This window comes from Catharus ustulatus, chromosome 8 (genome assembly GCF_009819885.2).
Source record: "Catharus ustulatus isolate bCatUst1 chromosome 8, bCatUst1.pri.v2, whole genome shotgun sequence".
Taxonomy (NCBI): Eukaryota; Metazoa; Chordata; class Aves; order Passeriformes; family Turdidae; genus Catharus; species Catharus ustulatus.
This window is the reverse complement of record NC_046228.1, coordinates 27381761-27409653: the sequence shown is the minus strand read 5'-3', so window position 1 is coordinate 27409653 and position 27893 is coordinate 27381761. Positions and strand designations below refer to the sequence as shown.

Here is a 27893-nt window from a genome sequence, read left to right as displayed (position 1 = left end):
ACTGGCAAAGAGGTTTTTCCATAGCTTTTCCTGTACAAGCCACTGTGTGCACAAGAGGGAAAGAAAAAGCCCACTGACTTGTCCCCATTCACTGGGTCCATGTGGGAATGTGTACACAGCCACAAGTCAGGCAGATTTTCTAGGGCTAAGATTACAGCAAGTGAATCTAAAGATATTTCTCCAGGCATAGCAATGTAAGAGTAAGAAAAAAACTTAAGCTACCTTCAAGTAATTTAAAACCAGAAAATATTAATTGAAAAAGTGAATATTTAATTGAAATATGCCCATTTTAACTGGAGTCAGAAGTCATTAAGCAATGAATTCGCCTTCAGGTTAGTTTTTAGCTTGATCAGTAGCCCATGAATCACCAATGTAGACTGACCACAGAGTGAGCACTTTCTTCCTCACCTTACCAATCATAAAAACATTGCAAATTCTCATTAAAATGTCAGTATTTTATAGGTGCTAAAATTGCATCCTATAGTAGCATGGAAGCTTTATGAAATACACTCAGTACAAAGGAATCAACATCTAAGAAACTAATTCCAAGAGACTTGTTTCTAAAATTCACCTACTCTAAGGCATAGGGGAAAAAATCCTGATAAAGTACTCATTTAATTGAAATTTCATGCTACTTTGAGAAAACATAAGACTGAGTCTGCTTCCAGTTGTGCCAAGTTGAGAGAGTCAGTGCTTTTTTTTCTGTTATACCTCCTCTGTCTCCTTCATGCAGCTCCCTAAGTCTTCCCACATGCCTCAGCAGCCCTGAAGAGCAGTAACTGAAGGATTATAGTTTCTGCCCCCCTCCCAGGCCCCTCAAGCTGGAAGCCTCCCATACCTTTCAAGTATGATTTGCAACTCTATCTGAATTCTTACCTTGAAATATTCAAAGGTAATCAGTATTCACCATGCCTAGATTGGCTTCCTATGGCCACGGGCAGAACAAGGATCAGCACAGGGCTGCCAATCATTCATTATATATTTTAAGAGCAGAGGAGCCATTCCAGAAAACATGCTGTTCAAAGGACACACTGTGACACACCGGACAACACAAACACTGAAGTGACATAAAACACTAAGTAAAATAATTTTTTGGACTGATGGATCAAAAGGTTATGTTTGGGGATAGACTAGACCTCCTTATCTTACACTTCTAAGTTGGTTTCTTCCAGGTTCCTATTTAGAGACATATTTTGCACAAGACTGGAAACTGTTCTAGAGTATTACTACAAAAATCTGTTTCTCTTCATTTGCTGACTCTAGCTAAAATCTGTTGGGAAAGCAGCAGGAGCAAGAAATCTCAGGAAATCATTTTTATACATCCTATTTTCAAGTCTTAAGTCTCAGTAGATTTGGACCATAGCAACAAAAAATTTCTTGCCTACTCTACCGGGTTTGCCTGCTAATGGAGAGTAAGTTTCATCTGTAGAAGGGGAACTAAGTGCAAAGGGGCCAGCAGGTGGGTGTATCCAGGGCTCCCAAACTGACATGCTAGAGCATGAGTTACCCAACCAGTTGAATTAAAATTGTAAACAGTTGCAAACAAACTTCTGCAGATGTTACTCATTTATGCTTCACACCCATAATTTGCAACTCAAGTAATGCCAATATTTATGTACTGTAAGTACTTAATTATGTTGCTATGGAATGTAACACTCCTCCTATAACTCAGGCTCAGGATAAAGAGGTTTAATTCACTGGCTCTGGTTGAGACTTTACTCATCTATCGTAATGTCTGTGGCTACTGCAACCAAGCAGTGATTTCAGTCCTTACAGTAAAAGCAGTGTTTAGAAACACTGTTATTCACTAAGTCAGTGAGGTCAGTAATATTTTATTGTACAAACACTCAAAGTTTCAAGAACTGGACTTTAGAATTAGGAGACAATGGTCAAGTTTTCAAAACAACCACAGGAGAGAGATCTGCGGAATACAGACTGGAAAAAATACTTGAGCTTTCTGGATCTGCTGAAATTTAAGTATAGCACCTGCTGCTTCCTGAGTAAAAGAGCTCTTTTCTTGGCAGCTCAGTCTGATGCAGTGTCACAGCTCTGGACATCACCACCTAACAGAAAATATTTAATACTGTATCTGCTAGCTCCTACAAGAAAAAACAAACAGCACTGAGACAGTGAAGAAATTCCAGCAATTTTTTTAAAAGATCATTTAGCTATTATGATCAGATTAATACTTTCTTTTTCATTCCCAGAATGAAAATTCCCTTAAGATACAACTAAGATTAAGAGTCTATATCTATATTTTAAGAAGATAATTACAGCATCTCTAATTACCATCAGAGCAAGCTTTACAAGCTTTTTTAGTAACTCCATGTAACAACCATATGATTAGAGAACATTCAAGTTTAAAATCTGAATCTCAATTACAGCAATATCTCCTTCTAGGTCCATCATACCACTACAGGGTCAAAAGAGCTGTTTCATTCTCAACTTTCCCACTCGAATTAAGTTTATCCCCAAGTGAGAATTTTCTAGAGTTGAAACCATTCTCCCTTACACAGTATAATATTGCTGTAAGGCTTTTCCCTTCCTTCTGTAATTCCATGATATATATACATTCAAAATTAATTAGAACCATTTTCACGTAAAATCTCAGGGATTCAAAGAATAAAAATTAAACAAGAAACACATGAAATGCAATTACAGAATAATTTTTGCAGCATATAAATAGTATTTTTTAAAAAAATCTGTATTTAGCAGAACACCCACAGCTGTTTTATGCTGTTAAAATATACAACTGAAAAAATTAGTCAAATTTGCACTTCCTGTACTTCTGTTTCTCAGTGTACTGTAACATGTTCACTGATAAGAAGCTGAATTTGAAAAAATGATTATTTAATCAGCAGAAGCTGAGGAACTTCCATCTTTATGAAATACTATTTCAGTTGTGAAAACACCCTCTCACTTATCTGACCTCAGACTCTGGAGGGAGAAACATCTCATTCTGTCCAAAGTCAAAGCAACAAGTGACACTTCTTTTTCAAAGAGCATCATCACAACTGACAGGACCTACTGGTCATGTATCCTCCCACACAAAAACATTCCCCCACACATTTTGAGAGTTAAACCAAATTTGTCATCCTTTCTCCAGCCACAAATACATTTTTTTTTAAATGAAAAATTTTTATATATCAACACAACTGGGGAGATAATAAATATTCTAGTTCTAGAAGACCAAAAAAAAAAAAGACACCTTGAAAAATTACTGCAAGTGAAACTATCATGTAACACAAGTAATCAGTTACCTTAATGAGGAATTATTAGAATTCCTTAGTAAAAAAAATAATTTTTAAAAAATTTCTTTGAACTGTTGGACTGATGAGCACACTGAACACATGTAAAAGACAGTTTCTATAATACCATGCAACTTTCAGGTCTTGCAAAACCTAAGGAACTCAAAGGGAAAGGAGAAATACAAGCTCATTTCCCTCCTCCTACTAGAGCAGTTGTGGGTTGCAATGATGGTGAGACAGGGCCTGTTGTCACCAGGTAACACGAGCAAGTTATGCAAAAAGCTCATGAAAAGGCTTTAAGCATTGGAAATGGCCGTCCTGGACATTTAATGGAAATTACATGGATCCCCCTATCGCAAACTCTTATCTGGTGGCTAAACTCAATTTCTGCTGTATGCACATTTTTAGAAGCCTCAAAATACTGAGTACCCTATAATGACAGATAAACCACTCTAAGATCAAGAAAATGAATAAGCTCTTTTCATGCTATGAAAGGGCAAATTCATACTGAATATTACACAGTTGGGGAAGACTGGAGTGGGATTGGCAGTCAGTTTTTTTTCCAAATAAAAGAAAATCTCACTATACCAAACACTATGAAGGCACTTACCCTTATAAAGGCTATACCAATGGGCAATTTGAAGTTTTAAGAAAAGTTCAGTCCTATAATATGATAGATATTTCCTGGGACAGCAAAGAAAGGAGACTGAAAAGAATCTCCTCCCAAACCAACAAACCACAAAGCAAAACATACAGAATTTACTGATGCTTTGCTTTAAAAATCATCTCCAGGGAATGCATCTACATTACAAGTCTGGTTCTCCACAGCAGTAATGTGAACCTGAAAAGCGAAACTTCCAGTAATAAATACAAAAATTTTGCGCTTGAATATTTCACTTTTCCAGGAATAATATTAAAGGCCAGCATATGATCTCAAGTGCAGATACAAACTGGGACAAAAACCCTGTTGCATATATAAGAAGAAACATCTTTACTGAGGAGTTCAGTAAAATAAGAACTTTGTATTGGTCTCAGCATTATTACTCACCCGCTTTGGCCCACTAAAAATCTTCCTGGTGTTTTCCTTAGATTTATCACCTTGTTTATTTGTGGATTTCTTATTGCCTTCAAGCACACCAGATGTATCCTCTGAAAACTCCAGATCTGTTAAAGGTAAATATAGACATGAAACAACCATTTTAAAAGCTGTTGAACTGCTCAAGCATTTCTGGCATCTGGTAATTCCACACGTATAGCTTCTGACATTACATAATGAACAATCAATCTTCATCAGAAAAATCAGCCTTAATGCCCAGCACAGTCCTGGATGCAGCTCAGGCTTGCTGACTGGATTGCAGTAATACATGGAAGCATGACAAGGTACACGGTCACAAGCAGCACTTCTTGCCACAGGCTACCGCTTCCCATCCCTCCTGTAAATCCCAGGGTACCTTCTACATGAGCTTTCTAATGGCTGGCTTACTGCTACAACCCTGAGCAGCAGATGAATAAAGCAGTTGATTGGGTTCTTCAAAAGTGTGAGATTAAGAGATTTAGAAGAACACACTACAATTACAAAACAGAAGAATTGATCTTGCTTCACTTCTCATGAAGGCAGCCTGTTTATATTTGCTTATTCTGCTGTAAACAGGGAAAAAAATAAGGTGATCAGCTCAGGAGAGAATCAGAAGGAACTGCTGACATTGCCTTTCAGTGGATACCATACTTGCCTTATACATACTGAATCCAGTACCCCATCCTGGACTGTAAATCTGCAATTCACTCATCAAATTAAATGTCTGTCCTTAGTTTTTTGTTTTGTTTTTTTTTTTCTTTTTAATTTGTGGTGTTTTATTTGAAGCATTATACAATTTACTTAGCACAAAGCAGAAGTTACCACAAATTTCAAGATGGGAATAAAGACAGGCACAGAGAAGCAATGTTTCATCAGACAAACTGTTTAGAAAATCAATCTATTCCTGAGAAGCTTTACTGTTGTTTGAAAAGTGCATTGCAAAAACACAAGCAGGCAGGATGGGCTGCTCTAATCCCAAGTACATAGGACCAGCCAAGCTAGGTAAGAAGGCAAGCAAAGGCAAAGCAGGCAACCAAGTTTCTAATGGTATTTCAAGGATACAAAACTTGTCTGAGGAATAGAAGTATTATTAAAGTAAAGCTCCAAAGTTTCCCAAATTGCAGTGAAGTCCAACATGTTTGGCAGTACCAGCACTGGTAGGATGCCTGCTGCAAGGCACTCCTGGAACCAGCCTCTCACATTCTATACCACTGGTTTTCAATGAAGTTGTGTCATGTGAGCACAAGAGCCGAAGAACACAGCATCAACAGCCCCTCTGAAAACGACTGACTTTGAAAGATGTTTGATAAAATTAGTGCAACTGAAGAAAAACATGACAGACCAATTTCTATTAACTTAAATAAAGAAAAACTACTTCCAAATCCATGCAAAAGATAACTTAGTCCTTGCTGAAGCCAATTTAAAGAAAAAAATCAAATTGCTTTGATATACATCCTTTTAAATCCTGACATATTTCTGAACAAGTCAAGCCCTGACTGACTGGACTCTCCTATCATAGATTAAAAAAAAAAAGGAATTTACTTGACCACGGCCATTACAAATATCCAGGTCACTCTAGGAACACAAAGTGTTTGTGTTTCTTACCAAATGAGAACAGGACCTTGTGCCCTATGCTAAGACTTGGACGGTATTGCCTTCAATAATGATTAACAATGCTCTGGATCAACTAAGCCACAATTTTAACATAGTCTTAACTTTCCTTGTTTGAATTCTACCCCTACATGATTCTGAACTATCCCACTTAAATTAGGTGATTTTAAATTCAAAGAAACTTCTTGATAAAATCATTTCAACACCTACTTACAACAGGATAATTCTGCATTTTATGATGTTGCTAGCACATCAAACTCTTACCAGCTCCGTAAGATTACCTGCAAAGCTTCTATTTGAGCAGTGCTTTTGGAGGCCTTCTAGGTACCCTAAAAGTACTCTGCATACATTATCTTAGTAGACTTTTAAATCTAAACTAAATAAGGTTGGGAGGAGAAATATTTTGTTAACATTAACTGGGTGAGGCAAACACACAAGTAGTTGGGTAAGCAGTGACCCTACTGAAGCTTGATTTCCACTGACTCTCTCCTGTATGGCTTTTTGGGGTGGTTTTTGCTCCCTCACAGAGAAATTGGTCACACTGACCTTTTCCTTAGTATGGGAGCACCTAAGGCCTTTTCTCCTCTGTCCAATCATTTTCAAGGCATTTATAATCTTTAAGATAATTTGTCTCTTTGCTAGAATTGGAAAGATGTTCAAAGACCGACTAAGGCAACAACCACGGCAAATTTCCTGGGGAACAACATTTTGTTTTAGTGTCTCAGGGTAATTCTGCAAAAGGCTTTGTTCCAAACAGGACTCTGCCTTTGAGGACTTTGATGTAGTTTTAACTAGCTTAAAATATTTACCCAATGAAGGTGACTCAGTAGGAATTTTAAAAAAACAACCACAAAAAAGCCAACAAAAAACAGAGCAGGTTGGCTCACCCAAACTGAGTGCTGGATGCTGATACACAAAAGCTACATTATCTAAAAAAGATTATTCATCTTGATCACTGAAAGGAAAAATGAATCGATGACACAAAGGTTAAGCTGTACATGAGAACTGATTTACAAAGCAAAAGACTAAGCTGCAATACAGATGTCTCTTGGACACAACTCCCCATTGATTACTACCGAGTGAGTCTTTTTTTTTTTCCCAGTATTAAAAGCTTCTCCTCACTGGAGTCATCCTGTACTCTGGCTACTGAAAAATGACAAAAGTAGTGTTTCTCATGTAAGAAAGTCTCACCAGTACTTTAGCCCTGGTATTCTGGTAGAACCCAGCTGGGAAGCCCACAAGCCAAAGGGCTTTTGCTTCACTGGGCTTCTACAGAAGAATTTGAGAGAATTTTAGATTGCAACGGTAAAATAAAAAGTTAACTTTAACCAGAACTCAACACTTCAGCAAAAATCTAAGGCTAATAAAGTTACAAAGTATTTTCTTTGAAAAGTGTGGTAACAGCATCTAGGAATTTAAAAGGTGGAGCTTTTTTCAGAGTTGGGGTTTTATTTGCTTGGTTTTTGAGGGTTTTTTGTGGTTTTTAACCACTTCAGCAGAAAATACTATGAAGTGAGCAACAGAAGATGCTTTTCAATGAAAGACACTCCAACCAAAACTGAATTTATCTGTTTTGTAATTTTTTCTACACTAACAATATTGTTCCTGCAGTCTTTGCGCTTTCTTAAATTTCATTTGTAGAAACATCTAAATTTTTATTGTTAAACTTACTTTCCCTTTGTGAACTACTAGACTGGAAGGAAGTCTTTATAATGTTCCATTATAAAATCTTCGTCAGATGTTTTAAATTAAGGTTCTAAAATATGTTTCATAAAAATACACCTAGATTATGGCAAGTAACCAAATCAGTATTATGGCAAAGTAAGGCTGTGACAGCATCAAAAGCATCAAGTTTCTTGTAAAACCAATTATGCCATGTAACATTCTTTATGCACAGAACACCAAAATCAGTCTTGGGATTTTCCAGGGCTGAAATTCAGAGGAGGAGTCTGGCATTTCACCTGTCAACCTGGAACAGGAACACTGGATGTTTATCGAGGGATTTATTCATTAGCACAAAGAAAGAACAGCACATACAGACCTCAGGTAGCATTAGCACCTCTCAGTACTGTTCATTTCACGACAGAGTTTAATTGTGCAAGATGTTCTGAAAGCTTTTTCTCAGGCTTCGAGTCAAAGCTGGCATTTTTCAGAAGCAACATTTTTCCAATATGCAAAGACAATACCTCAGAGCAATGTCACATTTTACTGCAACTTCGGGCTTAGACCTAGAAGTCCTCAAAAAATTCTCAGGCTCAGCATCACTGTATTTAAGGACTCTTACCATGGGTGTTCTGAGTAGATCATGATGCTCAAAATTTGCAATGGTGTGAGAGAAAATAGTGTGAACTTTAGCAAGGAGTCTCACACGTTTTAGCGCCGCATCAGGCTCCCTATTTTCATAACTTGTAGTGCAGGACATCACCCTTTCAAATTTCAGAAAAAACCTGCAAGTCAAATCTCACAGGCCAACAGCAGCAGAAAACAAGGATCAAATGAGCAAAGGAGATGCAAAATAAAGGGGAAGCATCTCCCAGCAGAGGGACTGAGAGGTAGCTCTTATCTGAAGTGGAGAAGTGCATTAAGAACTAACAAAACATAAATTTACATCCCCCTGTGCCATGGAAATCTCTTAGGAAAATATTTCAGAGAAGCCATCTGTGATACCTGGGAGCATAAAGGCCTGCTTGGTGAATGCAGTGCCAAATGCAAAGTGTAGATATTTTCAGGCTTCTGAGGACAGCAGCTGAAAGGATTATTAGATGGGTCAGCATCTCAGCTGCATTAACTGTACAAGCAAATTTTCCCCTTGGAATAAATGGTTGAACAAAGACTCATTAGAGACAGGGACTAAGAGTATTTCTTAAGCAGTCCTGTAAGATAAACTCATTCTCCAAAGAGGATGGAACCCAATTGTCTCATCATAAATTTTATTAAAACAAATCATGGTTTTTTTTGTTTGAAAACACAGTATTCTTGTACAACATCAGTATCCATTTGTTCCTTTCAAATCCATAAAAACCCTACCAGTGACATTTACTTTTGATTAAAAGGCTTACAGAAAATTCTGGTTTTAGAAACAGCTATAATTAGAACAGAGAAATGAATATTTTTTTCCTCTGAAATTTTATTTCTGGATTACATTAGCAGAAGCTATTTGTAGGAAAAGAACTCCAGCTTCTCTAACATTTGCAAGGCTAGATTGAAAACCTCTCCCCCTATCACAATGAAATACATCTGGCCCAAGTCTTAAAATGTAACAACTTCAGTGAGTTGATAAAACTTCTCATGCTTCATGCTCCAAAATGGAGGACCAAAATGTTCCATAGAACAGTGGTGGTTTTGAAATATTTATTCCAACACAAGGTTTTCATTGGCACTCAACTTTTTCAAAAGAAAAGAGCTAAAAGCAACCTTCCACCCATGTTATTCCTTTCATTCATTCTTCACCAACACGCAGTACCCAACCACCAAGCAAGTCTAATTTTGCAAAGGATTTTAACTAGCAGAACCTGCTCAGCAGCTGCCATGTGTAGAGTTTTACTCACATATATGAATGTGAGTACACACACACATATCCCCCACTCCCCAACCTGTACAGAAGAAGGAGATAGCTAAAAACTGAAAACAAGAGCAGAAACAAATATACAGAGGCTCTCCCATGGGTCCCCATGGCCTCTCCCTCAAGTCATGCATTCTCAGATAAGATGGAGCCTGGGAAAGGTCCAAACTGCCTACATTCAAAAGCAGAAAAAGATATTGCCTATTTCTAAAGAGCTACTTAAATGTGTGCACTCAGCTCTGTAATTGTGGGCTGATCTGGAGGCTCTGTGGGAGGATACCTGCCTTCCAGGCACAGATACTTATGCTCAACACACCAAAAAGGTACAAATCTTCTGTTGGAAAAGCAAAAAAAAAAACCCTCTACCTCTGGTAAGAGATCAAGTGGTATAAAGCACACTTCAAGAGAGAGATGAAACACCAGACAGGACCACAGGAGAAGTGAGTTTAACTCTCAGATTTCAAGTGAGTTTAACCAATAGATTTCCAAATCAGTAGTATTGTTTGGCAAATGCCTAGGTACACTGCAAAAAGAACAAAATATTGAAGCAAATTAAAATTAAATGCCACCCAGGTATTCCAAAAGAGTTCTACTGACCTGCATTAGTGCTGAGCTGGCTATCCTGGGAACAGTTTTCATTGCCATCAGAGGTTGACTGCAGTGAAGCAGATGGTACAGTTCTACTTCGCTTCTTGTTGGCCTTCCTTTCTGCTACTTGCCACTCTTCATCTTCGTCCTCGCTTTCACTCAAGTCATCAAACCCAAAGTACTTGATTTTGTAATTGGAACTCCCACAACTTCTAGAGGCACCTTCATCTCCCCCTCCCTCGTCTTGATCATCAAACCCAAAAAATTCTAATTTGACATCCTTCTTGGATTTGGTATTGCTTGGTCGGAACCTGGTTGTAGTTTTTGTGGTGGCAATGTCTGCTTTTTTCCTCAAGCGCCCAGCTTCGCCCAGGTCAGTCGGGGTTGCTGTGGTGAATTCATCCATGCGCTCCATGGTGTCCTGGATGGTGACATTGCAAACTGACAAGCAGGATGGGTGGAGAACAGTGTAGTCTCTAGTCCGTCCAACCGTCCCTCTAAAACTGGTCCCACTACTTAAAGAGACTTTTTTTCCTGGGTTCAGACTGTCATTATTTGACTCATTGTTTGCTTTGGATAAAGACTGACTAGTGCCATCCATTAGCTTGTCAAAATTTGTTGCCCCCTGCAGTTTTGCTTTGTTGGACCGACAGTATGTCCTACAGTTGCTTGGCCTAGGAATAGGTTGCACAAGTTCTTCACTAATGGCTTCCTTTGGATTTTCACTATCTTCTTTACCACACTCCTCATCCTTGCTCTTCACCTCTGAGAGATGTTCATTGTCAAAAGCTAATATATACTCTCCAGTTCTGGTGTCTTCAGTATCATCCTCCCATTCATACAAGTGAGTTCTTAGTGGCCCCTTGGTCTGAGATGTTTCTGATGGAGAATCTGCTGGTTTTCCCACGTGGGAGTCCCAAGAATCAGGCAAGTCCTTGGCTTCAGTGTTGCATCCAGAAGTGTCTGTGGTCTCAGCATTGGTTTTATTACTCTCTCCAGCATTGTCATAGATGAAATGACTGTTCCCATTATCTTCTTTCAAGTTCTGAATTTTATCTACAAGAAAAGACACATTTATTACTAAAATGAAATAATAAAAAAGTAGTCACCACGTGGCAACTTTGGAAAGTTACAATAAAAAATATTCAGTGATCATTGACAAAAAGCAGAGGCCTTTATCCACACCAGGTTTACATTTTCAAAGCCCTCCAGTTTAAAGGTTTTGCTATAATAAAGTCTTCTTGTAATTTCTAAAACAAAAAAAAAATCAAAAAAACAACTTGAAGCGTCACTCTGAAAATATGTGCTTCATCTAAAAGACAGTGATAAACCCTAAACACAACCACTTATTTACCAAGGTAAATTACACAAAAAAGGAGAAGCTGTGGTGGTAATTACTAAAGTTTCACACACAAGTGACTTACAGTGAATAACTAAGGAACAACTACAAATTCTTATTATGTAAGAAAATAATTTCCTTCTTGTACCCTGAACAAAACAGCAAACAACTTCAACTGTCACTTCATTTTGCTGCTTTGAATGAAAATATTTGGACTTACAAAAGAAATACAGAAAATGCAATTCTCATAACAAATTTATCACCTCTGAAATTCAGGCTTATGCAATGAATTTCTGCATCTCTGAAGAAGAGCTACTGCCAAGCTATTTGTGCACATCTCCAACCTATAGCCACGCTCACATTGTCCCAGAGAACAAGTTCAACTATAAAAAGTCAGTTTTTGTAAGGTTTGTTTCCAGCCAACCAGCACCTGCACAATAGTAATGCCAGGAAGTATTAAATCTTCTACCTGCTGTCCTCTAAACTGTAAATGGTAGGGAAATCATTCCCTTTATTTTCCCTGAATACCAACAACAGCATGGTGGATTTGGTACCAGAGTTTAATGATGACTGCATCTGCCACCCTCTGTTGCTGACATCCCATGCACACAGACACCCAGCAATACAAGAGGGTTATTTCCAGGAAACAAGTTTCTTGGAAATTTCTGAGAGTATCACCAAGCAGAGGAACCCAGGTGCCTGCCGTTACTGCTGGCACTGAAATGGTTGCCTGGGCCAGAAGAAGCAAGATAAGGAGTCTGACAATGCAGAAGACCATGGTGCACAGAAGAGTAGCACACGATGGGATAAACTGGAAACACAGAAGCAACTGGGACAGAGCCAAGTGAGAACAGAAATGCTGTTAGAGAATGTGCTTAGAAGACACGTGCAGAACACTATGGTGATAAAAGAGGCTCCACTGGCAGAACGCAACCCCAAAGGTTCAAATTTCTAGGCAGCAAAGGTTTCCTAAACTCATCAGTAAAATGAAGGCCAAAGCATCTCTTCAGCACTAGTCTGACCACATGAAGTTTCATCAGCTTCCATTTATCCAAGTGGCACAGAAGTTCCATACCACTGAAGACTTCAAATTTCTGATGAGAGAAAACAAGCATTAACACTGTTCCAGGGACTTTGGCTAATTTGTTTTCAAATTAAAATGGTATCACCTAAATGCCATCCTTGCACATATGTTTTAAGAAGCATTTTAAGGTACTGAAAATTCTAGTCAAAGAAATGGCTACCAAATCCAGTTTTGCAGGAAATTGGTTTAATTCTTGCTAAAATTCCTCAGGGAACCAGGAAAAGTAATATCTGACAAACAGCATCTAAGTTTCCTGGAGCCCAGTTGAGGTTGTCACAGAAGTTGTGCATACTTAGCTAGAAATAAAAAGTTTTTCACAGAATATATGAAATGCAAAACTCAAAACTAAATTCCTCAAAGAACAAGGAACCCTAACTCTACCATCTCCATGATGGAATCTTGGTTATTCCTTTTCAGTATCAATATGTTATACAAGCAATATTGTTATTCCCATTTCAATCTCATGTTTGTCATAATCCAAGAGGCACAACTAAAATGAATCTTTCTGTAATCAAGGAGGGAGTTTGACAGTGTACAGCATGTTCCTTTCTCCCATATGTTTAATATTATTGTGAAGCTGAAGACTACCAGAAGATGTAGGCATGAAAAACAGCAAATTAAATTTAAAACATTTTCAGACTTCCTTGCTAAAACAGACTTTTGCAGCCTCACCATTACTGTTCCACACCTAAGGGAACTTCTTCTTTCTCTTTATGTGTAAATGTGATCAAAATCACTTTCTCTAGTCAGCTCAGCTGACTAATAAGTAACAAATCCATTCTAGACCAGTCAAATGGCTTTACTTATTGATACCTGGTTTACTACACTCCCAAGAAATGCTACAAGGCAAAGAGTACTAACAGCTCTTTATGTTGACAGTAGGACTTGTGTTGGCTTTGTAAAACCCATGCATCAGCAGCTTTGAACCTTGAGTTGTCTGAGAAGATCCCATAAGTATCAACGAAATGCTTCATCTCAAATAAAACAGCACACCAAGGCACTCCTGAACAGCAAAAAAGTGGCAGTTAACCTCCCCCTTGATTCTGGGACACCAAAGTTTTAAAAACACACAGTATTTCAAAAATCTTAGTAACTGCACTAGGGAGGTTTTTCCCTCTCCAATAATAAGCAAGGCTGATGGAAAATGGAACCACTGAGCTCTTTTTAGTGTACACCAGGTAGAAAGTCTGGCTTTCAAATTGCATCATCACAATGTATTACTGGAAAACTAAACAGCAACTTTTAGAGGAATACTTTGTCCAAGAATCCTTTATCAAGCCCCTGCTCTCATCTCATCAGTGGGTCAATAGCTGTCAGCCTGAAACTTCAATACAGAAAGTACTGCTAATCACTTCCTAATTGCCCAAAGGTGTACAGGAACTGCAATTCCAATAACCCTGATTTTAAAAATTACAGTATTTATTGGCAGCAACTACTACAGCAGAAGCTAGCATGACTATAGGAAAAAAAATACGAGAAAAGGAACTAATTGTGAATTACTAGATATTCTGTAGTCCAAGAAAGGCATGGAACTTCTCATCCCATTTTTAACTGCAATTAGGCTCTTTTGGGGATCAAATACCAGAATAACTCTCCCAAGTAATTTAAAATCAGCAAGAGCATACAGCTCCTCTCCCCAAGTACAAACATCGTATACCTAGGAACCGTAACAATATTCTGTGGTAATCATGACTTATTTTCTGTTTAAATCACTAAAAGTTGCGTTATTTCATGCTCTAGTTTACGTCACTTAACAAGACAGATGTCTTCAGCATTGCTGATGAATTTAAAAAAAAGAAACCCAAAGTAAAACTTCCACTTTCCCATAAAACATGAGATATTTTCACACACACGGAGGCATATTACTAAATCTGTAAAATTATATTTAAGTGATGATGATTATTTTTCTAAGTAACCTTAGTAAAGTTACTACTAGAGATAAAATTTCAAGTTCAGACAATGCAAGATAGCAGATTTACATATGGCAATAAAGTTTATACTGCTCTGTAACAGATATAGGATAAATGCAAACACTTAAACAGCAGCAATGTAACAGTTGTCAAAAGTCCACTGCTTTTTCAGTAAGAAACCTTAAAACACGTAACAAATATGCATTTATACTTACATGGATTAGAGTATTAGATTATAGATTTGTATGGATACAAAGATAACATTCTGTTCTTATTTTAAAAAAGCTCTTACTATAAGCCCTTGTTAGATGGAACAAATGTTATTCAATACATTCAACAATAACAGTAAATGCCTCATGACTGCCACAGGTAGCCAGTGGTACTGCCTCCTCCCTTTTCATTTTAAAGGTCATGGACAAAATGAAGAATGCAATTCTAGAATAAAAAAAAAAAACCAAAAAACCAACTTTTTTTTTTAATTAAAAAAGAGAAATTAATTCTTCTAGAGATAAGAAATCTACATCCTTCAGCTCAACATGTGACAATTCTGACAAGAAAATGTCTCGTATTTCAACTTAATTTTTTTTTAAAGTATCTGTAAAAGTTTGACAGAGGAAACACTGAACTTTGGAGAAAAGACAAACTCTCTCCACCAAACAGTGAAGCTGTAATAGTTAAAAATTCATATCCTGATCCTTCAGGTATAGCATATACCAAAATGGAATCCAAAACAAAGTAAAGCAATCCTTTAGGAAATTAAACACTATTCTGGGGAAGAAAACCAAGCAATCATAGTCCATCTATCCCCCAGCTTAGTCCCTGTTTCACTTTTCTTTATTTCCATTTAACTTATCAAACTAAGTACTAGGCTCCAAGTCTGCAAATGTTTACCGCTCTGTAAAAAACAAATCATCATTAACAGTCTAACACTAATTGCCTACAGTCAAACATTACATGTTTTAGTTGACTATTCAGTGGTGGAGCTGCAGAATCTTATTTGTTATTTTTATGTCACTCAAAGCACAGAGAGCAGAATCTTGTGCTGTGAGAGCAAGGTTTCCTACAGTAAATTTCTACCCTGAACAGATTCAGGGCTCACAGGGCAAAGCTGCCCCACAACTCAAGCATCAATCCCTGAAGCCTCCTCAACAGCAGCCTGTGGCTGGGCAAGGGACAGCACCCGCTGCGGATCGCGGATCACGGATCACGCACCATGACATGTGCCAGTTCCATGTGCCGGCTGCTGCCTTCCCAGGGATTAGGGACCCAGCTAAACCTCCTCTGCCTTTCCACCGTGCAGGCAGCAGGGAGGCACAGGCACAGATGACACCTGAAACAGCACTGTGTCCTTGAGATCTCTATCTACCACTTTATCATGAGTTTGATCAAAACCAGCTGAACAGCACAAATGTTAGGAGAAAACTTAAGAACACAAAAGGACAATCAGTATTAGGCTTGGTATGCTAAGAAAACCACATCACAATGTCAAAATGTTATCACATATGCAAAATAAATGCTTACTTTTTCCTATGTACTCATGGACCAGTTGCCACTGTTACATGTTATCCCTACTAACTTGAACTTTGGGTTAGTTTTCTCTCTTAAAGCCAAGCAAAGTACCCTCCAAGCTAGAAACAAAAGGCACATGGCCTTGTACAGCCTTTGCAGCATGAGACCTTACGCTCCTTCATTGCTGTGTAAGTGGTTGCACAAGTCTTCACTTTAATACTGAGAAAAACATGATTACTACTCATAGGAAACAAATCAACAATCTAAGTTTCTTTCAGTATTAGCCACAATGCACATTCTTTTAGTATTTGCCACAATTCACTGCAAATATTAAAGGTAGTCAGAAGCCATGAAACCTTGAGAGCAGGCAGGTGGCATGATGCCAGTTTTACATTCTTCTTGATTTCCCTTCCAATAGACACCAAGACATGGTGGCAAGAAAACGAAACATCAAGAATTGTATGCAGGGCCTTCAGAGCCCTCCACACTAAGGGCACGTACAATTCACAGCTACAGCTCAGAACAGATCTGTATCACTGACGCAGGATGTAGGGAACCATTTCTTAAGTTCACTATGAGCCACTGCTCTGGCTGATTCTCTGAGCACTTGGAAACATTTACCAGTGTAATGGTTCCACTACACCATCACCAGTTTCCTCAAGCATAAAGCTACATCACTTCACTCTGCAACTTGGAGCTGACCAGGCTAAAGGAAAGGTGCTTATATCACATCCCTAATTTCCAGGAAGAGAGTTGAACTGAAACACATAGAGTGTAATCTCTGGTTTGGTCAGAAAACCAGGAACTGCAAAGAAGTCATGCTTTTTTCCAAATTAGAGAACAAATTTCATTATGCATTGGAAATGAAATGTTTTGATTCATAAGGAGAAAAGGTTGCAGACGAAACTCCTTTGATCCATTTTCTATGATTGAAGAACTGGAAAACTCAGGGGGGAAAAAAAGTCCATGGACACAAAATACACAAGTTACGAAATGGGCAAAATTTATTTGAATTAAATATCCATTAATGCCTCAAAAAGCAGTGCCTGTTAGCAGGTATGAACAGAAGACAGGAAGATTTGACTCTCAAGAGCAGTTTCACGGTTGAAAATTATTACAAATTCTTAAGTAATTGAATTCCCAACAAGTCTGCATGCAGGTGGGACAGGCATTGCTTGAGTCTTCGCAGATATTTTAAGCACCACCTTCTTTTGCAGAAAAAAATTCACAGAAAATCTTAAAATGATGGGAATTAACTACCACAACTATTTTCCTTAAGAATCGTCTGCTTGTCTTGTTTCCTCTTCCAACACACTGAATATCCAAATTCTAAGGCAATTTGTATGAAAAAAACCTTAATTTGTTCTTACACAGTCTTAACTAAGTTCTCAATGACACTATGCCTCCATTTCAGTTAGTTATTCTTTTAAACACTAGATAGAAGATCCTCAGACACTTTTTCTGCTCTGAAATCACCTGGATGCATCTGCCACTCTTGGTAACACACTGTTCAGCATCGCCACTAGACCATTATTTTCATTCCCTGAGCCTAACAAGATTTTCATGTTTTCAAAAGTGTTGCTGGCACAACATCCCCCAGTGCCTCGGCTCCAGCCTGGGAAAGGCTGAACCCTACCCAGGGAATTATGGCTTCTAAGCTTGCATCCCTGTTTCAGCCACGTAAGTAATTCCTCATCATTTTTCCTGCTGGGAAGGTGTGCTACCAGGAGGCATTCTGAGAAGCTGTGTCATGCTGGTACACTTGGCAGCCACTGTACAACTTCTTAGAAAGTCCATGTATTTAAATGGAAGTGGAAACCTTTCAAAGGGGTTAATGGGTAACATGGTCACCTTTCCTCTTCTGCAGAAAACATTCACTAACTAATCCCTTGCTTTTATCTCAGGCAATATTCTTAATAGTATGACAAGATGCTTTTTGAAGTAAGAATCTAACTCTTAGCCCCTCTTCTTCTAGTTCTTTGGCTAACAATCACTAGATGCTCTGCTATCTCTCATCTTTCTTTGCACCTTATGCCCCTGCATCTCTCAACACGACCTCCAAATTAATCTGTACACGTGTACCTGGCCAAAACAGACACAATGTGCTCAGCACAACTGCCTCCCCAGCAAACCTTAGCGGGAAAAACACAATGCGCTGAAGACCTGCTGCACTTTGCAGTACAAGAGTTGTCAGAGCACGACATGTGCACACCTCTTGTGGAAAGTCCAATGAAAGAGACATTCCTCCTCACCCCAAACTCAAAAGGGCATCTGCTGCTCAGAGTAGCAAGAGAAAGCCAAAAATAAACAGCTACTAAGTGTCATGGCAAACATGAGGGACTCACACATGCCAGAAATACCGGTTTTCACCCACTATTCTAGGGTGGGCTGCTATGGAAAAAAATTAAAGCATACTATAATACATACACAGCAACATTACCAATTGTCAAAACAAATGTATACTTAGGCTAAATCAGTCTGAATTGAGACAGTACTCATGAATATGTCGAAAATCTTTCATAAATATAGCAGCAGTTTCTTAAGTGAAAATAGGAACTAAGTTTGAACTTAAAGAACATTTTCCATCCAATTAGTAAGAGCTCAGCAGTTTGAGTCTGAAACGGCTTCCTTACCAACTGGTTTCTGCTTGCCTGCATGTTTTGGCCCACTTGAGAGGTATGCATCTTAACAGGGTTTTTTTCCTTCCACAAGCACTAACCAACTGTTTTCAATACAAAGTTATTCAAACTTTTTAACCATGAAAATTAAGAAGCAGTCAAAACTATGATATTTTAAAAAAAACTGTTCACTGTCCAAAGACATGAAGAATGATTTTAAAATCATAGATTGCAAAATTCACTGTTGTATAAGAAAGGGGAATTACAGATTACAGGGAAAAAAGTTCCATGTACTCTGTACTCTGTCCACAGATATGTCCATGTCCTCTGTATATGTCCATGTATGAACTGACCTATCATAAAGCAAAATATGCTGCATAAATCAGATTTTTTCCTAAACACTGGGGTAATTTTCTGTATTGCCATTTTAGCAAGCAAGTATAAACACTGAGATTTAAACAGAATTTCAACCATTTCAGACTTCTGAAAAACACCCCAGGAAAAAACCAACTAGCCACCACTATGGAAGTAGCAGATGAATAAAAAAAAATAAAAGGGAGAATAATAATAAATACCAGTTTGAACATGGGCTACTGATACAGCAAGAAAACTGTAAGGGGAGAAGTTACCAAAAAGCAACTGAAGAGAGGACCTGTGGATAAACCCCAGCTATGTACATATCCATCATAACTACTACCATCCAAACAAACCTCATAACACTGAAATTCTACACACATATTTTCTGGCAGACCTTTCCCCTTCTCTGCTATCAGTTTCTTAATGCTTTGACCCAGCTAGAGCACAGCTGCACTTCTTTTTAATCATGGCTGCTGCCAGCTGTCTCCTAAGACTGCCAAATGCTCAGGCCTCATTCAGGTTCCCCCAACTCGGCTTCATTTTTGGACAGAAAACAACTAAACTGAAATTCTTTCCCACAAAGTAAATAATTTACTCTTAACAACACTGCAGAGAAGTGAGATATTACTTTGGCCCAACTATTACCTTCAATGTCCATGTCAGTGTTAAACACAAAAACAATTCCAAAGGAATACCCTGACCAACCTGGTGGTCAAATGCAATTATGTAATAAACCTGCACTTGGGAAGCTGAAACTTAGCTCTAAAGATAGGGCTTCCCACCCACATAAGCAGGATGCAGAGGCTTTGCACACAGAGTCACCAAGGTACTATCAGGATAGTATGTCAGGAACAGACTTGATGACTTAAACAATCTCCTTCCTCAAGGGCATCCATTTTCTCCAATTTACTCTCTGTGCTTTTCCAGCAACCAACCACAACTAAATTCTGCATCCTGGGCCAAGAAGTAGCTAAGCATACCCATATCCCTTTGCTCCAGCATTGCAAAAGCACAATTTTTTAAGAACTACACTTGCCATTTTAATTTGCTACCTATAAGTGCACTGGCCCAATGTGAAAAATGAGGGCATTAAGAATTACCTAGAAAAACAAAAGAATCAAACAGCAGTCAGACAAATGCTCCCTTATAGTACCAAGAGCAAAACTACTGCTAGAACAAAACCTGTTTGAATATCAGTACACAGTAACAAATGACAAGATGAGAAATAGCTGTTTTCATTATTGCTCCAAATGTTAGGGGGAAAAATTAATTTGTTCCTCTAATCTTAAAGAGCCACCTCAAAGGTCACTGCCAACACAGTAACCACAAAATCTGTGCTTAACATTACAACACAGCAGAAACGGATACAATTCCTATGCTGTGCTGTAGCCTGGAAAGATATTTTAAGCAATTCTACTTCTTCACAGCAAGTAAAATCCATTTTCAAGAAATAAATTCATAGGCTCTAAAACAAACCAGACTTACTCCATGCCCAATTAAAATACCTCTCCATTAATGTATGATAAAATACCTAATTTTTCCACTTAGAATTAATGCAGAAAAGCAATATTCTCTCATAGTCCATATACCAGAACACGAAGTATGCAGAGATGAGAAACATCTCTCAATCCAAATGCCTTCTCTGATGAAGAGTATCAACCACTCAGACCAGACTCTCCAAAGGCCTGAGTTACAGAGCTCAGCACTATGCACAAAAGCAAAAGCCAGTAGATCATCATAGTGTCCAGAGTCAAAATGCTAACTCACACTACAATGCCAGAAGGAGCTCCATAAATTGAAATACTCAGAGTAGGTAAACTAGCTGTCCAAAATGAAACATACTGATAAACTCATACAACTATGAAATACCATACCAACTCCTAAAGTTCATCCAACTTGGACATTAATTTTCATCTGAAAAATTGTACTACATTAATTGTACCTATAAAAAATATTCCAAAACAGCAAACTTACAAAATTCGCTCTGCAAGGCCATGGTTTTATACCAAAGCTTATGTGCAGATGAATACAGCATGAAATACTATTTGGTTTTATGCCTTACAGAGTAAGTTTAACAGTTAAAAAAAAAAAATCCCACCAGACTATTTCAAAAATCAAAATATTGCTCTCAATGTTTTCACCTTACCCTACAACAAGACTCTCTCATAAAAACCTCATTTTCTAAGCAGCTGCATTTTTGTTTTAGAAGAATTATCAGTGTGTTATTTTTCCAATGACATACCTTACTTTTTAGCAACCAAGTTCTCCCTACCTTCACAAAGATGACTTAACAGTAGCTATTAATACTGAACAGTCTTTAATTGTTTCAAATTTACCTAAACCCCTATCTGCAAATTACCTGCTACATACAGGATTACTCATAGACACTCTTCAGACAGTATTAAGTCTTGATCAAGCAACATTAGGGTAAGATTATGAGAAGCTTTCCACATTAAGAGCTTCTCAAAGCCTTTAAAATGAGATTGTTACAAGCACTAGTTGAAGGCTATTAAAAAAAAAGACCAGTAAATTCTACCATTTAAAATAAAAGATACACATCCTTAACTGTGTTACATGGCTGCACAACAACAACCCCCAGATCAACTGCTCCTTAATATCAAACATTAGTTAAAGTTAACTGACATTGCATCATCTTCATTTTAATGCCCAAAGAAATGGTCACTGAGGCAGTGTAATACAATTGGAGCAGAATTAACTGTACCTCTCAGTTTGTGCATAGCCATGGTACGTCACATTTTTCCACTCAGCCTAATTCTTAGTATTATCTTCACCTATGTCAAGAATTAAGATACAACAATGGCTCACACTCTCTGGGAGTCCTGAGAACTCTATTCATGCACTGCCTATGCAGTATGAGGACAAGGACTAGCAAATCGCATTTTAAAACAAATTAACAAGCACTTTTTTCAGCATCAGTACCAACACAGCCTAGTTTCTCATACCCAGAGACACGATGCTGTATGTGGGTTACAGCTGAGCTCACATTGCAGTCTTCCTTACGCTAGGAATATTAATGTTCTTCTACCTGCCTGCTTCACCTCCCAGCCCTTTCTTTCCTCCCTCATCAGGAATAGTCAAGCTTGCTGTCTCAAGGATCTATAAGCCCTATGGACAAATCTGGTTGAACCTGGTGGAGTTCAAGAGTCACCAGGAAGAGGAAAATCATTATGGGGAGGGCAAGGACATGTAAGCAGTTGACATACATGCACTATTACACTCCTCCCAAGTCCCTTCTTCCTCCTGAACCTGACCCCAAATCAATCAAATTAATTCTCTGTAGTTTTGAAAGAGACTTCCTATTTAACTCTACAACAAAGAAGCCTTTGAAGTACCTACATTTACACGGGCTGACTGTACACCACTATCTCTAATTGCTCAGTGTGCTAAGCAACGTCCTCAGAGACAACTTTTATTTATTTTGGATCAGTTTACACACAAGCATAACAGCAGCTTAAACCATCCTAGTTTTATTTACACTAACTGCTGAAAAGAAACACTATCACCAAGACTGCAGTCTTTAAATAAGGGTAAGGAAACCAAAGACCCTCCTAAGACGCTCTGCAAAGATTCATTCTCAGCTGAATTTAATTTCTGAAGAAAGATATGAAAAGGGTTTTTATCTTTATTTGACTGGGTGTCAACAGAATGTAATATACTCTGAATGAACAGAACCATCAGATCAAGATACACCTTGTCCTTCCCTACTTTTTGCTGAACTGCAATCAGTAACAAATTCTTCAGAGAATCTTGCAGAACAGAACTCCTCCAATAAACTGCTGTTTAAGTAACCTCCCCCTCTGCATTCAGACTACCACCACACTCAAAAGCTGGATGGACTTATCCACAGATTCATCAGCTTCCTTCTGGTCAGAGCTGTGTGTTTACGATATACACAGTATCATCTAGCAAGGAATTCTAGAATTTAAATAAGCATCAAATTAGCAAGATTTTCTGTGCTATATATTGCATTTTATTGCAATTTATATATTGCATTTCCACAGGACTGGAATCAGGAAGCACCAATGAAACTGATGAAGTCTGTTCCTCTTGGCGTTTCTCATGTTATGAATTTTCAGACCTCTACCACATCTTCCCCACAGCTCTCTCACTTTCTTTCCCAACCTGAAAAATACTGTTCTGACAACGGTTGTCTACAAGGAAACCATTTCACTGTAAAACCTGTTCTACTACAATCTCTCTTTAGCAGCCAAGGAAACTCACTACTATTTCTTGCCCTTAGAAATATTGGGGGATAAACTTACTCCAGCTCTCATGAAAACTATATTCAAACTTTAAAATCCCAAAAATTTTATTTCCAGTCTGAATAGATAAAGACAGCTGCTGAAAATCATATGAAATTATTTTAGTAGCAAAATAAAGAGCAAGATCAAAAGACAACTACATATCCTACCAATGTGTCTGTTAAACTACAGCTCAAATCAGGCATTTTTGGGTTTTCTTGAATTAGATCCCAAACATATATATTAAAAATAACTGAACTGTGACTATCATCTACTATTCGGGATCTTCTTGTTTACTGCATTAACAACTGAACTCAAATTTCTAATCCCTGGGTTCACTATATTTGAGAAATGAAAGTTATGTAAGTTCTATTCGTTAAAATTTATTTTGATAACCCAGAGCAAGTCAGTAGGTGTCATCTTCATCTAGGGTCAATGTGATCTTCTACCCAATTATGGAAACTGCAGCTAAATCAGACCATTATACAAAAACCTCTCATGAGATATAACAACATCTGATCTTTTCCAAGAATGACTTGAAAAAAATTAATGTTCACCTTCAGGGGCCCTGTGAACTCCCCTCTGAAAAGTATTAAGCTATCTTACAAACATTCCAGAGCCCAAAAACACCTCCAAAAGGAAGTCTGACAAAATGCAGCTTTATAGGTCTGAAGATTTTTAGGTACACACTGATACACACGCGCTAATTACAAACAGAAAATGTTTGTGCAGCTGAAGTTCAGAAAACTACTTTTTCCACCCAAATAATGAAACAAACATGGCCTAAGCTTTATCTGCACCTTCATGGATGTAAACACATACCCACACTAAGTTCTACTACCACTAACTCATCACTATTCAAAATAGATGTTTAAAAATCACAAATGTAGTCAGGAATTCTAGAAAATGAACATTATTATTCCATTTTATGGAATAACTGGACTAAGCAGACTGACATACTGCACTGAGGCTAAAGCACTGCACCTCAATCTGCAGACACATGGATTACAGCGCCAAGGACCTCAGAGCAGGGTGTAAAGTGCAGAATGCTTCACAGTGCTTTTAGTTAAACAGACTACCCTCTACAATTGTTTACAATTAAGAATTGCCCCAGTTTTATCAGAACACTTAACCATCCCTCTAAAACACAAAGTCTAGAGGGAGATTAGCAAGAATCAGAGGAAAACAGAAGTATATGGACAGTTGAGCAAACACACCTGCAGTTACAAGTTTAGCACTGCTGCCCTTGCATTCTCCATCTTCCACACTTTTGCTTGTGCTCTTTTCTTTCAAGAGAGGAGCAGTATTGTCAAAAGGTATGCACTTGCTGGAGGCAACATTTTCTCCACAGTCTGGTTGATTAATTCTGCTGTTTGCTTCAAGTAGAGGAGTGAAGTCCTCAGACTGAGCAGCTTCACCAGGTTCCAGCTGAGAGGAGCTTTTAGCCTGTGACACATTCTTTGAAGACACAGGAAGAGATTCTTCATCACTGTCAAATCCAAATGGATCCTCTGTTACCTCATCTTCAACTTTGGGTTTCTTAGGAACTTCAGAAATATCTGGTTTGACACTGGGCCTCTTCTGTCCTAATTTGGCCATGAAGGTGGTTTCTCCCCATTTTGTACTAAGGGTGGTCCGTTTGTTGGAAAACACTTCATCAAACTTGGAACTGCCATTTCCCCCTTTCCGGCTGTAGGTCTTTCCAAATCGGGATGTCATTTTGGCTCCTGTTTCATATTCTCTGTTGTGAAAGAAAGAAGAAACATCAATTCACCAACCTTCTAGTACAAACGATTGTTACTTCCACCCTTTATTGGGCCTACAAGCACCAGGCATGTACACTGCACACAGCCAACAGATCCATCATCTGTTTCTTTCTAGACTCACTCATTCACATGTGACTGTCATTATGGCAAAAGGTTCTGCACTAACATCCACTAAAATAAGTTGAAATTCAGTTACTTGCACATTTATAAACCCAAAGCAGAATGAATCCTTAAGAAAAATCTTCTAAGAATGGTATTGCTTTGCTCTAATTTTATATTTCCAAGTATAGAAGGCACTATCATAAAACAACTCAGCAGTATTTTCACCACATCTGAGCACGTAGCTCCCTCCTAGAGTCCAATAGCACAGCATGGCATAAAAAAACCCTCTTGTCAGTTAAATATAAAAACTGCCAGAATATTTCTCATTGCTGTAGATGTATTTTAAGTACTAATTAATCACAATGATGACAAACTCCATCCAGCGTTCTTCTCTCACACTCAGTAAGTGTTTTACTTGGTAACATGATGTGGGTTTCTGACCCTGGTCAGGACTGGTGCACAGCAATCCCCCACAGGTAAATCTGATTCATCAAGGGACAGAACAGAGACACTGCTCCATCCACTTCTAAGAACATGGAGGACACCTCAAGCAGGCCAGTGCAAATCCTTACTGCTCACCAGCTCTTACAAGCACAACTGCTTTACAGTTTGCTCAGAAGAATGGAAGTATAAAATTAAAAGATTAAATAGGTACACATTTAAGAGCTCCTTGCATGTGTTCTTTTTCTACTTTTAACTCAAGAACAAGAAAAGACCACCTGGGGCATTTTTACCCAAAAACAAATAGTTCAACTACTGGACAAATGACAACATAAACTCCAAACCCTCAAATCTGTTTTGTGAACCACTGTTTCTCTTTTTTGGCCCAAACATCGATAGGAGATTGCAATTTTTTATAGTCAGCCTGAACCTAATCAAATCCATCTTTCTCTCTGAAACTCCTGTCCTCACTGGGGAAAAAAAAAGGTCTGTTAAAAAAGACAGTTATTTAAGCTACAGAAGCAAAGAAAGCTACCTTTTGAAGTGTTAAATAACTTCATATAAAGTATACCGAAAATGATAGTTAAAATAATTTTAATTGAACTTATCATTATCTATTTGTTCAATACAACTGTTCTTATTATTACAACTCCCCAAAGATGTGATATACTGCCATTCCTATTTTAATTTTCATCTCAACCCAAAGTGTCAGTCTTGCTTCTGCCAAAATTCCCAGACTGCTTTCCAGAAACGTCCCTCTACCACTTCATTCTAGCAAGACTGTCCCACTAATAACAGTGTCCCTCTATTAGACCAAGCCAACCTGCACTCATCATGAACGAGCTGAGTAACTCATGTAAAGAAAACCCATGCAGAAAATTTGGGGTGAATCCAAATGATAAAATTTGAACTTCAGAAGTTTACCAGGTAGATGGTGATGCAATGCAGAAGAGCTACAGGAACACCCACTTTGGGAAAGGCTCTTCCTCCCAGTGGTGCAGCCAAGGGAAGGGAAAGGCAGGAGAGCAGAAGAACTCTGCTGCAAAAGCTCACTCTGCAAGAGGGCTCCTGGCTGCTCCTAGGAGATGGCACTCTTTAACTCCATTTCCTCTTTTCCCCATACACATCACTGCTGAGCTGCTTTTCTTCCTCCCCTATAGATAGTTCCAATTTTCTATCTACACACACTTTAGAAAGCAAACAGCAAACTAAACTAAGTTACCAGTTTTATTTTGCTGATGCTTGTAAACGTTTGTAACAGAAACCAAAATACTTTAGACCAGAAAGGCCAGGTTTATGAGTTATAGAAACTAAAGCAAAATATTTATTAATATCTCAGTTTCTAACAACTCATAGGAAAGAAAAATACTTCATTCACCACTAGCGCATTTTCCTCCCCTAAACCCTCAAGACTCAAATATTTCTTATCATAAACACAATAAGAAGTACTCAAATAAGTACTTTTAACACTACATTTCTAGCCTATGCAAATATAATGACATATTTAAATTATGGCTTATGGGTTGCAGTTCCAAAGAGAAAATTCCTGTACTGAAGAGGAGTTTATTTTCAGAAAATAGAAACACATTTTCTTATTTATAAACTTTAAAATAAATATCATCTCATAAGAAGTTTTAAATCAAAAATATCAAAACCCACATTAATATGATGTGCACAGGTTAAAAAATTAGTATTAGGAAAATATAAATACGCCATGCTATAAATTCGTATCTTAGATTTAAGGACATGAAGAGGTGCCTCCTTACACGAGAGCATCAACAAAACAGCATTTTTGCTCTTTACTTACAATTTTCTCTTGATTTTTCACTCAGAGGGAAATAAAACACTTGGCCAAAACACTTGGTCAACACTTTCCACTCCCTGCCTCCCTCGCCTGCACTGTGCTGCACCATTTGGAGAAGTGTAAACGCAAATACATGCAAAAACCCGAAACAGTTCTCCCGCATTTTCCCAGCTAACTCGGCGGACCAGCTGGAGACAAAAAACCCCGTAATTCCCCAGGAAGCCCATCAGCCACCCCTACTCATCGCTCCTCTCTACACTGCTCCTCTTACATAATCAAAGGAAAGAAAAATAGGTTAAATGCACGGAGGCAGAAGGAGCTGATGAAATCCCACGGTGACAGTTTCTTTTTTCCTCCCTCCCCCTGTGGCGGGGGGGGTGCGAGCGGAACCGGGTCACCCCACCGCTCCCTGATGTCATTTCCCTTCCCGCCCGGCCGCCTCCCCCGCCCCGCCGCACCACTGGCCCACATTACACAAGTGCCCCGGGCAGCCGCGGCCCTGCCGGGCGGCGCAGCCCGCGAAGCCGCACCCCCCCCGCCCCAGCCCGCACTTCACCCCCGAGCGAACTCCCGCCCCACAACTTCGCGCCGGGCCGGGGGCGGCGGCCCCACACGCC

At 38.5% G+C, this 27893-nt stretch overlaps 1 protein-coding gene across 4 annotated transcripts in view; it reads right to left on the bottom strand.

Moving 5' to 3' along the window:
* The window catches only part of WAPL (WAPL cohesin release factor), a 137288-nt gene that overhangs the window by 36405 nt on the left and 72990 nt on the right, over window positions 1-27893 (bottom strand). For 3 of the 4 annotated variants that reach the window (XM_033065626.1, XM_033065627.1, XM_033065625.2), the window contains 3 exons: window positions 24381-24904; window positions 10094-11140; window positions 4297-4412 (listed from right to left, as the gene is read on the bottom strand). In XM_033065626.1, the coding sequence (XP_032921517.1) occupies window positions 4297-4412; window positions 10094-11140; window positions 24381-24882 (1665 nt within the window). In that variant the 5' untranslated portion in view covers window positions 24883-24904. Of the gene's footprint in view, window positions 1-4296; window positions 4413-10093; window positions 11141-24380; window positions 24905-26396; window positions 26490-27893 lie in introns of those variants that run through there. The other variant, XM_033065628.2, reaches the window with a different exon arrangement.